This window comes from Panthera onca, chromosome X, assembly GCF_046562875.1.
Source record: "Panthera onca isolate mPanOnc1 chromosome X, mPanOnc1 haplotype 2, whole genome shotgun sequence".
NCBI lineage: Eukaryota > Metazoa > Chordata > Mammalia > Carnivora > Felidae > Panthera > Panthera onca.
The window spans coordinates 70,225,771-70,239,129 of NC_138357.1; the positions used below are offsets into that span (position 1 = coordinate 70,225,771).

General features: G+C 45.1%; 1 protein-coding gene across 1 annotated transcript; it reads right to left on the bottom strand.

Annotated features, from left to right (window-relative positions):
- Nucleotides 1-722: 722 nt before the first annotated feature.
- LOC145713774 (uncharacterized) lies at nucleotides 723-12,890 on the bottom strand. The gene is made up of 5 exons (XM_081792613.1): nucleotides 11,159-12,890; nucleotides 10,917-11,074; nucleotides 10,076-10,212; nucleotides 8,709-8,924; nucleotides 723-854 (listed from the first exon to the last, which is right to left on the bottom strand). Exons 1-5 carry the CDS (start codon nucleotides 11,428-11,430, stop codon nucleotides 723-725), a joined length of 915 nt encoding a protein of 304 aa, XP_081648739.1. The 5' UTR covers nucleotides 11,431-12,890.
- Nucleotides 12,891-13,359: the final 469 nt, after the last annotated feature.

Consider the following 13,359-nt stretch of genomic DNA (forward strand, 5'->3'; position numbering starts at 1 on the left):
GAAATGATCGATTCCAGATTTGGAAGAAGAAAAGCACAAAATGAGCCTGGAACACTTTGTCATACCAGTAGGAAAACAGCCACCAAAACTACCCGGACTGGGTCAAAAGGATATATCCACCTAACCAAAGATGAGATAATGTGAGCATCCGTCAAGATAATAACTCTAATGACCTGAAACACATTTATAGTCACACAATTACAAAAATAATTATGCACCAATGGGGAATGCTAGGAAATTAACCCATAATTTTGATAACTGACAAATAACATGGGAGACTGGGCATTTGTTTTACCAAAGTGTCCTTCAGGATGATCGAGATAGAATGATAGCAGAATATGAGAAATACACAACTTATAATGAATTTCATGGATCTAGTCAATGATCACCAACAACTGCTAATATCATAAAAGGAGTGACAGCCACACATTGTGGGCCTATGATGGGAGGAATCAATACCTTCCAATCATGGCAACTGGAAGGAGGCACACAAGTTCAGTCAGCCTAGTGACAGAATTTGCTCATCCAGGAAACTGAGTCAGCAGGCTCTGCTTCACCTATACATTGTTTCTCTCTTTTGTTGAGTGCCCCAATAGGCCAGAGGCACAGAGATAAGGAGTCTACCAGACAATTGACTGCCTTCTTCACTTGCCCCAACAGAGTCCACCATGCTGCCCTCATAGGCTCCCTCATCACTGTGCCTTCCATGTTACAGTTCCATCTTAAACCCCCTCATCTTGATCATGTGGCCGCATCATCACCATTTGGGACCCACAGGCCCGTGACCACCTGCCCACCCCCTTATCCCAGACCCACAGATCCCTAGATCTATACTCATAGCAGCTCAACCGCACCTGAAGGAAAGAGAACACAGTCCGGTTCCACAGCAATCTCAATATTCTCTGCTAATGTTTAAATTTACCCTTTCACACACCCATGTGCCTCAGTTTGGGTAAAGTATTTCAAAGAAGCAATTCATAGGAAATTCACAGATGAGGCAACATAAACAGCCAAAAAGTGTGAAAGCACATCCACCCCGACTGTTAATCAGGGAAATACCAAACAAAACAATAAAAAACCACCTTCACACTACAGAAAATTTGAAAGGGTAGAAGGAAAATGAAACCAAATGCAATTTCTGAGATATAAGAAGGAAAGAAGAGCAAATAAAATAATAAATATTATAGTCACTCTAAATAGATACAACTGTATAAAATAATAATAACAATGATAATATCTTAGGCTTTAAGTATAATTTAAATATACTATAAGATGCCATGAAATTAAGGAGGGAAATAAATAAAGATAAAATGTTTTAAGACCTTGTATTGTCCAAGAAGATGGTAAAAGTATGAAAGTCAGACTTTCATAAGTTGAGGAGGCACACGGTAATTTTTATGATAACCACTAAAAAATAGTGTTCATAATAACAAGCAAATACACAGGAAAAGTGGAATGTCAAAACAACACAATAATCAATCCAAAAGAAAGCAAGGATAGGATGGGGGGGGGTGTGTGGTAGAAACAGGAAGAGGTGGAATAAATGGAAAATAGACAAATGAGACAGTACATACATGAAGTGTAAAAGGTAGTTAAAAAGAAAATGCAATCAGACTGGACAAGAAAAGGAAAATCAAATTATATGCGTGTCACAAGAGACACACTTCAAAACATAAGCATACACAGAAACTTTGCAATTAAAAGGATGTAAAATAACAGACACACCATGTTGGTTTAGCTCTATTGATACCAAGCAAAAAGAACTTTAAGCAAAATGCATTATTGTAGAAAAAAGACTTAGGAATGACACAATGTACCAGGAGGTTATAAAATTGGAACTGGTATATAAGGAGTAGCATAGTCAAAACTACATAAGGTAAAATCCTACAGAACTTCAATGAGAAATTCACAAATCTGCAATCATTGTGGCTGATGTTTTGACACTGCTCTCAGTAACTGATGAAAGACAAAAAAAGTCAATGAGGATATAGATGATTTGAGCAACTTGATTAGCAAACATGAAACAATGGGACTTTATAAGACATCACATCCACAAAATGTAGAATGTGCACCCATTACATATACGCACACACACACACAGATAACATTTAGAAAAATTGATCAGATATTGGGCCACAAAAGAAAATATGCACAAATTTCACAAGTTGAATCATATAGAGGAACTCCTTTGATGACAATACGATAATAGAGAAAAGTAATCATGAAAAATGCCTATTCAGGTACTTTGTTTCATTTTTTATTTGGATTGTTTGCTCTTTTACTTTTGAGTTGTAGTAGTTCCTTATTTTCTCATATTCTGTAGGTTTCCTTTTCATTTTGTTGATCATTCATGTGGTTGTGTGGAAACTTTTTATTATCTTTTCATTGAAGAAATTTATTTGTTCATTTATCATATTCCTTGCAGAGAATTTTGCTGTGAATAGAACATTCAAAAATTGTTGTTAAATATATAGTTTTTGATAACTACTCTGACTTACAGTATTATGGACATTCAGGGGATGTAAAAATGAAGGAGGTACAGTTTTTGTTCTCATGGAGTTATTAGTGTATTATGCAATATGAAACAACTAGAATATTGCACATTAAAATACCAAATGTTGTATACCCATGTGTACCCTAACTGTCCACTACTCTTTTGTTCTTGTCTTTTCCACTTAGCCTTTTCAACACGTTTCTTTCCTAAATTTTAAGTACATCTTAGTAAAGTGTAACCTATCTACACAAATTACACAAATCAAAGTGTGTACCTGAATTCACAAAATGACGCACCCATGCATCCACAAACATATTTAGAAGTAGGACATCGTACAGCCCCTTGCCTGAGGAGCCATTATGCCAACTTCCATCACTGTATATTGACTTTGACAGTTTTAACAATTTATGAATGGAATTATAGAGTACATATTGTTTCTTTCTTGGCTTTTTTCACTCAAATGATGTTTGTGAGCAGACGCTTTTTAGTTCGATGTAGATACACTTGTTTATTGTTGCTTTTGTTGCTTGTGCTTTGGGTGTCACATCTATAAAATCATAGTCAAGGCCAATGTCAAGGAGATTTTTCCCTATGTTCTCTTCCAGGAGTTTTACTATTTCAGGTCTTATACTCTAAAGTTTTTGTTCTGTTTTGAGTTAATTTTTGCAGATGGAGCAAGATAAGGGTCCAATTTCATTCTTTTGCATGTGAAGTTTCACTTTATTGAGGAGACTGTCTCCTTTATTGAGGAGCACCATTTATTGAGGAGACTGTCTTTCCTCCTTGACTATTCTTGACTCCCTTGTCAAATATTAGCTGACTGTATATGCGTGAGTTTACATCCAGGCTCCCCATTCTGTCCCATAGGTCTATGTGTCTGTTCTGGGGCCAGCAACATATTGTTTTGATTACGATAGCTTTGCAATCTACTTTGAAATAAGGAAGTGTGATATCTCCCGCTTTGCTCTCCTTATTGAGGATTGCTTTGGCTGTTGGTTGCTATGCCACAGCCTTTATGAAAGGGAATGTGACAGTAATGAGCAAGATTACGTGTGTTTTCACCCTTTATTCAGCAATAGTAGTACATCTGGGGATCAACCTCAAAGACACATTGAGAAACATTGCTAAAGATTATGTTACAATTCTATTCATTGTGGCTGTATTTGTAATAGCCATAATAGCAACAACCAAGGTGCGCATCAATAGATTAGCTGACTAAATCATGGTCTGTTCACACAATGGCATACTCTGCAGCTGTTGAAAGGAGTGGGAGATGCCTCTATGGAGCACTATGGAGTGATCTCAAGGATATTGTTGTCTCAGCTTTACTGGGGTATAATTGTATGCCAAAAAAAAAAAAGCCCAAACTACATATTAGTGTATACAATCTCATGAGTTTGGGCATCTGTGTAACCGTCTCCACGATCAATGTAATAAACATATTCATCACCTCCAGAAGTTTTTCTGTATCCTTTTATTACTGTGTTTTGGTTTGTTTTTTATTTTGCTTTCTTGTGAGAAGAAAATTTAACATAAAAAAAAAAAGAAAATTTAACATGAGATTTACCCTCTTGACATATTTTTACGTGGACAGCACCTCTTATTCAAAGCGTCTAATATAGTCGAACTTATGGAAACAGACAATAGAATGGTGGTTGCCAGGAGAGGGGGGAAGGGGGACATGGAGAGCTGTTGTTTAATGGGTATAAAATTACAGTTATTCAAGATGAGTATGCTTTAGAGATCTGCTGTATAACATAGTCCTATACGTAACAATGAAGGCCATATTTCTACATGAGAAAAGGCAAAGTGGAGGAGTTTGTATAGATTACACAGCATTTATCTAAGGAGGAGGGAGTGTATTGAATGTCTGTCTCTCTGATGAGAGATACAGATCTGATGGCCAGGTAATACCAGTTGCCCCATTCCTTGAGCCTTTAAGGCATCTGTTGAATACACTCCCTGCATGAGCTTTGCTTACCCTGGTGTCCCCACTTCTCACTTCTACCCAATGTTGGCTGTCTCTGGGAATGCACGTTCACCCACAAACACTTTTGACAAATTGCTCAATATTTGCTCCAGATCATTCCATTTTTTTTCATTATCAATTAATACTTGTCCTACCCGTTAAGCTGTTCGTGCTCAGAAACCAGAGGTATCAGGCCTTTATGGCCCTGTAGTGTTTGTGTGACCTGCTTTGGGGAGAGGTGCCTTTCTGGGCAAGGGTTGAAAGTAGTGGAATGCTGGAGGGGGCTCTTACTGGAACATGAGAGCAAACTTAACTGTTCGGGAATTTTGCGAGCCAGCTGTTGAACACAGATGTTTTAAAGACTAAATTCTATAAGGTAGCAATTACATTACCTGCATTATATTGCAAACAATCATAATACATACTCAAAACTCATCAGTCTCTAATCACTTTTCCTACATCTTGAGGTTATGTACATTTATTGCATCAGAATGGTGGAAATGCATCCTTTCCCAACTCTGCATTAATTGACATGAGGTCAGTAGCTTGAAATTGGCAAATGCTACAACACAGGGCATTTCCCCCAACCCACCCCCTTCCCCAGAGAGCCTGTTGTTACACATTTGCATGCATACCACTGGTTGAAACTGATGCACTCTGCAGATGCTGCAGATCTGCAGATGTGGTGGATATCCTCAGATCCAACTGGTGCTGTTGTAAAACACATGAGAGTCAAGATCTGACGTACACTACCCTACAAAGTGATGTTTTAAATCTGTGAACTGGAGTAGTACATGACTAAGGATGGTTCACAAAAAAAAAAAAAAAAAAAAAAAAAAAAAAAGGCTGGATATTTGATATTTGTGACAAAGCCCTAAGATGCCCATAATATGCCACCGTTAAGAGACTTTTTAAAAAAGGCATAGGGCAGTGTACGTACACGCATGTGCTTGCACGCGTGCATTTGTGGGGTGCGGGGGAGGATGCATGGATATCAGGTCTAAGAGGCTCTGTGTAGAAGGGCAGGTGGGACTCAGAAAAGTGAAAGGGTACAGGGAAGGGGGGCTGACTCCTTCTCCCAATCTCCATCACTTTATTTCTCTTTTCCTCCCTCTTCTCATGCTACAACCTTTGACCCCAAATACACTTTCTCCTTTACCAACTCAGCTGTGGGACCGTGGTGCACCTAGGACACAACTGCATAGCAGGGTTTTGGGCCTTTTCCAGGCAACACTGCTTCCTTCCTCTGTGACAGTGTGGCCTTGTTTATCTAATACTGGGCGAGGAGGGGTCTCGGGATCACTGATTTAAGTAGCAAATCAGGGAAGGGAGGAAAGCATGAGATGGACATCAGTCTTGCCCTATGTGCTGAGTGGCCTTGCATGTTTATCTGGCATGAGATAAGGAATATAAGAAGCCTGACTTCTCAAGGCCTGAAACAAGAAAGCATAAGTTATCAGAAGTCATCACCATCAATCGTCTTGGGTAAAAATGAGGGAGGCATGGGAGGAGGGAGAAAACACAATGGGAAATAGTCAGCGACTGGGCATATCCAGTGGAGCTTTCCGTCTTCTGGGCGGGGTCTCCAGGTCCTTCTTTGTTTGGAACATCAGCAGAAGACCGAGATATGATCTCAGCGCACGTAAGATCTGATCCACTACTACATATTGTTACATTGAATAGGAAACAAAAGAACTATTTTTGGAAGACTCTTCTCACTGGATGTCTGCTGCTTCAAGTTTTGAACCTTTCACTCAATGGTATATGTACATAGGTATACTATCAGGATGTAGGAAAAGTAATGAGAGATTGATGAGTATGTATTATGATTGTTTTAAATATAATGCAGGTAATGTAATTGCTACTTTATACAATTTAGTCTTTAAAACTTATAAAATTATTAGCTAATTTAGGGCCTGGCAAAGAGAAGGGAGTCTTCCTCCATCCATCTGTGGCTACAAATTTCCCCTAAAACACTTGTGCAAGTTACTTGTACTCATATAGTGTGTGTCCTCATAGGTAAAAGACTGGTAATAATGCTTAGCTCAGAGAGCTGCTGTGAGGCTCTATGTGTTTAGCATACAGTGGGCACAAAATCAATGATAATGATTCTTCCTCATATTTCATGGGTCCTTCAAAAGTAGGCTCTGGGTCTAATTCATGTCCCCTCTTTGATTCTTCTGGCCCTGGTTGCCTTCAGTGCCCCCCACTGTAAAATACACATTCGACTAGAATCGAACTGGCATTCACTTGGCCATAGTTGGCCTGAATGGATGTTTTCTTTGGCCCACGTACAGGAAACCAGAGCCAATGTTTTAAAATTGAGATATTTTACATAGAAATCTAGAATTCCATGTTCTCTTGAAAAATCAGGAGATGTGGCAATGAAGAGTCCACATCCCTACATGACAACGATTGGCTGGAGCCAGGTGGCAGCTGGCCCCTAAGGTAGAGCATGCGCTGTCAGTTGGCCAGAGCCTATCAGTCCTGCTCTGCTCATTTGCAAGACCTGCTTGACCCTGAAGACAACCCAATTTGGGGCCCTCTGGACAGCTGGAAGCAGTCTATGCCAGGCAGAAGGTAGGCACTTCCTTGCTAAATGAGTAAAACGCTTACCCCCCTCACCATCTCCCCCTTTTTTCGCTACCATTTTCTTGTCTTGTCATGCTAAGAAAGCCCAGTTATCGAGTAAGGTGATTCTCACTTAGAAAAGTAAACTGAACAAGTCTGTTAGAGTCAGGAGAGTCTACATTATACTGTGGTAGCAAACAACTCCTATATCGCAGTGCCTTACAACAACGAGAATTTATTATTTGTTCACACACACAAACCTAGACACAAAATGAAAACACCCTTATATTTTGACAAGCATGCATACATGCATGAGTGCATGGGTATGTTTGCAATCACGAGTCAAATGAAAACTCTGGCATATAAACATATGACCTCCCACAGAACCCTATTTAGAGACTGATCAGCTTAGACCCCATGACGCTGTTTTCATAAGAGACATAAAAAGGCCCCAGAATCTAGGCATTAAGGGATGGTGGTACAAGAATATCCACTCTCAGCCAAGGAATTGTCCCGTATCATAAAAAGAGTCTGAAAAGCTTATGAAAGAACCTAGAGGTTAAAAAAACAAACATGTTAAGCATTTTGGACTTTAAACATTTTGCAAATGCATGAATAGGAAGTACTCTGGTGAGGCCTCCTCTTCTGGGTTTCTAGCTCAAGAGGGAGATGCACCCCAGATGTCCAATAGGCAGAGAAATGGAGCTGGCTGGCCTGGGTCGGAGAGAGGAGCTAGACGGCTGGAGTCCTCCATCTCCAGCAGGAGCTGCAGATAGAAAGGAAGGCATCAGAGCCACGTCACATCCGTTTCCCCTCCTGGCTCTCCCCTCTTTTTTGTTCCACCCAATCGAGGCTTTGTCACCTGGACTACAGCACAGAACTCTTCCTCGCTGATGTGTTCATCTTGGGTCTTGCCTCCTCCAATCTCTCCATCAAAGTCACCACATATCTTTTTTTTTTTTCTTTTGTAAGCCCGGGATAATTGAATATACTCCTCTCTAGCTCAGACATTCCCAGGCTCCTCACCACCCACAGTTTCTGGTCTAGCCCCTAGGCCTGGTATTCTAGACCTGGGTGGCCAGTAGCCTCCCCAGCCTCATCCCTTTCTGTTCCAGCAGTTCCTCTAAGGTTGCCGCTTCACTCACACACCACACCCCATCCAGCATTTTGGTCTGGGAGTGCCCAGCCTTCCCTCTCAAACTTCCCAGGATTCTATCGCTCCTCAGACCTCCTCTGATCCTTCCTCTCCAGGCTCAACATTGAAATTTAGCCACAAAACACAACTAGTGAAGGCATCCAGGCTCCACATGTAGACTGGAGGCAGAGAGCAGATCTCCCTCCAGCCTAGGCTCTTATCACCTGTGTGTATCCTGTCCACCACAACAGATTGCAGGGGTCAGACTAGAAAGCTCTGGGATGGGAGTGAGGAGACCTGGGCGTGCCACTTGAGATATGCTGCATGCCCCAGGGCAAGTCCCTGCCACTCTCCGGGCCTCAGTTTCCTTGTTTCTTGACACCAAATGCACTGGGCATTTCCTGATGAGCACAGAGTTCTGACGATTCACTGAGAAACCATCACCTGCCATCTCCGACATCAGGCTGAGGAGCTTGGGTTCCCCAGGCCCAAGGAGGTTCAACCCACCAAACCAGAACTCCCAGATAGGCCCTACTTACCACAGCGCCGTCCCATTTCCCAACCATCCCCACCCCGTGCTGTGCTCTCCTTTCAAGGACCAGGCTACCTGCTGCCACGCAGGGCTGGAGCAGGGAGATGGAGCCAGAAGATGCCTGAGAAGAGTTTCTCAGCATCAGCAGAGCCTCAGCGGCTTCCAGCTTCCGCTGCCACTCTGAGGAGGCAGAAACTGAGTCCTGGTCAGAAGCCTCAGGACCCTGCAATGGAAAGGGTGTGAGAGGACGGGAACTGAAAACCCACGCCTCCCTACGTCCTGCAATTGTCCCTTCAGCCCCCGGTTCCGCTGAAGGCCCCACCCACCCTGAGGCCATCTGCCCTTCCCATGCACTAAGCTTGGCCCCTGCCAGGGTCCTGGACCCCACTATTTTCCAGGATCTGTGGCCGCAGTGAGGACAGGGTCAAGGGTGGCACATGGCTGGAGGACCAGAGTTAAGCATCTAGAAACAAGGAAGGAGAGGCCAGGGGATCAAACCCTCTGGCAGACACATACTGGCAGTAGACAAACAGGGCCAGGATTTTGCAATATCTGGATGTAGGAATCTGAGTGCCTGCTGGCCATTAGTCGTTGTGGCTTGTGCAAGTCCTTTCCCTTGTTTGGCCTGTTTTCCTTTCTATGTCTTTCTTGTATATCTTTCTTGAAGACACTCATTCCTGCCAGCAGTTTCAAAACTCTCGGGGCAACAGTGACGGGTGTAGGAAATCACAGGCGTCTGCATTTTAATCTGCAAGGCACCTGAAGAGGTGTGATTACTGTCCTGTCCAGGGACTGGTTCTCACCTCCATATTCCCCAGTCCCCATGGAACTTGAAGGACCAGCCTGGCTCATCTCCAGGAAGCTTTCTCTAAGGGCCTCTGGACTCTCCCCTGGGCTCTGTGGCCCTGACCACCATGGCCCTCCTTTCAGCAGGACCTTCTATCCCATCAATCTGCTTCATGTGGACTAACAGCCTCCATTCGTTGAAGGAATGTGCCACGTTGTGGCACAACGTGGCCTAGTCCTCTTGTCAATGCTATAGGTTTATGATATTGTCCCCATCAGTACACTGCTAGGGAAATGGAGACTTGGAAATGGCCATATTCTCACAAATAGGAAATGGCAAGGCTGGGAGAACCCTGCCCTTCCCCACTAGTCTGAGATGCTGCCTCCTCCTCCCCTCCTCCTGTTCCTCCACCACCACCTCCTCCTCCTCCCACTTCTTGTCCTTCTCCTCCCCTCCCCCTCCTTCTGGCTCCTCATCGGTCGCCACCTCCACTTCCTCCTTGTATCACCCACGGCATCAAGCACAAAGGCCAGGCATACAATAACACAATATACAACTAGCTCCGTGGTCCTTCTCACTCTACGCACATGCTGGACAGGGCAGGGGTCCTGTGGGTCTTCCTGGAAAGAGAAGTTGTGAGTTGCATCTTCAAGGCTGCTGGAGTCCAAGACAGAGACAAAGATTTTGGGACCTGACCAATCAGCAGACCTCCTTGGGTGCTCGCCTGCAGGAGCCGAGAGGACAGGGTGGAGTGTCAGCACCAGGCCACCCATGGAGAGGAGACATGGGTATGTTGTGTGATGAGGATAGTAGCCCAGAATGTCAGAGCTGAGAAGACCTTGAGGACCAGCCAGTTCCTGCTCTTTATTTTCCAACCGGGGAAATTGAGACCCAAGGAGGAGTATTATTTCCCCAAAGTCATATGGCAGGCTGCAATAGGGTTAGAGAGGGAACCCATGTCTTCAGGACACAGACAAAAGAGTCTGGGCAGTGGCTGAGATGGGAACCTCCTCACAGCCCTCAGACTCTCCTAACTTCCCCGGGGGGGGGGTTGCACAGGGGTGGGCCTCAAGCTGGGACATGATGTTCTCCTTCCCAGCTGTGGAAAGCTGGGGACACTTTAGATGAGCCTTTCCCCCCTGAACCCATCCCACCTCACTCCACCCCCACTCTACCTCACCCCCACTCTACCTCACCCCCAATCTGAGGTCTCACCTCACCGAGAACCATTTCCACCCCCACCCCAATTGCCCCTTCCCACCAACACTTGGTAGATCATATTGATAAAGTTTTATAGGTGGGGCAGCTAAAACCCTGAGGAGTAACTTGCCAAGGCCACATCGAAACTGGGTAGTAGGACTGGTGGCAGAACTGCTCGTGCTCTCTACACCCAAACCCAAGACGCCCTCCCTGACCAGAGACACTCACTGACGACTCCTCCTTGAGTGGTCAACTTCTGGACATGGCTGTGAGCTTTGGGAGGGGAGGCCCCACTCGTTATCAGTCCTTGAGTCAGGTGCCTCTTTAGGCATGCCCCCTGCTCCCTCTTCAAGGCACTCTCAGCAGGCAAGACTCTGCAGGGATCCCTAAAGTGGGGGATTGCCAGTCTACAGTCAGTCACATTTAGAGGAGGCCCCCTCCCCACCCCCACTGTCAGACACCATACTCACGAGAAGAAGGCACACTTGTGACATTCGCAAGCCTGGAAGGGGCAGGAGTGCTCCTGGTCCTTGGTTTGGTCATTGAGGCCATGGTTGTAGCAGCGGGCACAGCAACTTACAGTTCTTTTGGGGCCAAGTTCGATCCCCCATGGGGCTCTGGTCTCAAGGCCAGTGGGGGAGTCGGAGGTGCAGCAGGGCACAGCAGGCATTTCATTGGGATCCATGGTTCTAGGGCCAGGAGTGGATGTCAGGATGGCCACATGATCCCCTACCCTCAGCATACTTCCTCTGCCCTTCAAAATCCCCACCTGAGGTGCCTGGATTCTTCTTCATCCAGCTCACCGCTGAAATTGGATCGCACCCACCCTTCTTGCTCACACAGCCTCCTGCCCAGGAGGCCCTACTCACGCAAAGCCTCGTTCCAAGCAACTCATGGCATGGTTCCTGTCAACTTTCAATCCAATCATCATTCTCCTTGCCTACCTTCACTCTACATAGACCCCATTTTCAGGCATATACATTCACTCTTGTGCCCCCTTCAACAATTCCTGCCCTCCCCTTCTCATGTGTCATCCTCTACTCTGCTATACCTATTTTTCCTGGCATTCACTTCCACCGTTGTCTTCCTAACCTCCCGCATTCACTCACTCCCTACTCATGACTCTATGGCTCCTGAACTCAATTCTGTTATTAGTCTCATGTACATCCTATGTTCGAATTTCCTCTCACACCCCATTCTGATCTTCTTCTGCACCCCACTGTAATCTTAATTATTCTTTTTCCCCCTTTAAGCGGACACCCCTTTGCACCCCATGAGATTATATTATGCTGCTGAATCCCAAGCCCCTCTTTCGATAATTATGTTTTATTCATCCCTTCGATTAGTCATTGACTAGATCCTTGTTGGCCCCCTATGGAATGCCAGACCCTGATCTGGTCAACAGACAACTCCTCGCTGCACTAATTGTTTTCTTCCACCAACACACCCTCTCTGCTTTCATTCAAACCCATGTATTCCCTCCACAACCTCCTGACAATCTCCCATGATCCTCTTCACGCTTCAACAGTTATGCTTGGGTACACCTTCCCTGTCCCCCAAACCCAGGGTGTACTACCTCGTCTCAAGGCAGCCCAGTCATTCGCTGCCACTACCACATCAAAATCAAAGGCAGGGGCATATGCCCTGCCTCAGGTTCCAGAGGCCAGGAGTCAAGGGTCTGAGGCAGGGGATCCTCCCCCAGGCGTTCCGATGTTGTTGGTTGGGGGTGGGGGTGGGGATGCGGGTGACTGAGTTGGACATCAGGAGCGGGCGGAGGGACCCCACTGAGGTGGAGGAGAGGAGCAGGGGTTGGTGATCCAGAGCAGGAGGGAGGGAGGAAAGAAGATGTGTGGAGAACGAGGGTCGTATTCCTGATGCCAGCCTGTGGTTACCTCAGCCTCCAGCCGCAGTGACAGGAGGTGGGAGGGAAGACCACTTCTCTCTCCCTTTCCCGCCCTTCGCACAAAGGCCAATGAGCTTCCAGCGCTGCCTTGCTCCTCCCACATCTGTGGCCAGCGACCAATGAGCTTCGAGTTCTACCGGAACTCACCCACCAAAGCCCCGCCCCCTTACCGTCCTCCCACCTCTCCGCGTGCTGGCTTTACCAAGCCCGCCAGTGAGTAACTCCTGAAGTGAGGTGGAGCTTTGCGTTCCCCCAAACCTTGTTTCCCAGACTTTTCTCTCCTTGGATGTGACATACTACATGCGCGTGCAGTTTTAACTCATGTCCTTGGTATTCTGTAATTTACTTTTACAAAATCCAGCGTGTGTTTTTAAGATTCATCCATATTCCTATGTCAGGGATTCTCAATCAGGGGGGCATCCTGCACCCCCGAGGAACATTTGGATGTGCCTGGAGTCATTTTGGTCCACCTTTGCATGTCTCGGCTTCTGAGCTCCCTGTCTGTTCCATAGATAAATTTGTCTATTCCTGTGCCAATACTCCACCATCTTAATTTTTACCTCTTGACAGGACATCTTGCTCTATGTGTGGTAGGGCAAGTCCCCACATCTTATTCATAATCTTCAGGCGTATCTTTCGTATTCTTCACCTTTTGCCCTTCCAGTATAAATATTAGAATCAACATGTCATGTTCCTTGAAAATTCATTTGCAACACATTTGGGTTGCATTTTCATTGAATCTATGGATCAGCTAGGGGAGAATTGCCT

What these genes read in the sequence shown, in the direction of transcription:
- LOC145713774 (XM_081792613.1), bottom strand. Translation starts at nt 11,430, where the DNA reads ATGCTGAGGGTAGGGGATCATGTGGCCATCCTGACATCCACTCCTGGC. An exon ending in CACAAGTGTGCCTTCTTCTC is followed by an intron (nt 11,075 to 11,158) that starts GTGAGTATGGTG and finishes CCCCCACTTTAG; the next exon opens with GGATCCCTGCAGAGTCTTGC. An exon ending in GGAAATGGGACGGCGCTGTG is followed by an intron (nt 855 to 8,708) that starts GTAAGTAGGGCC and finishes TCTTTCCTTCAG; the next exon opens with GTGCGGTTGAGCTGCTATGA.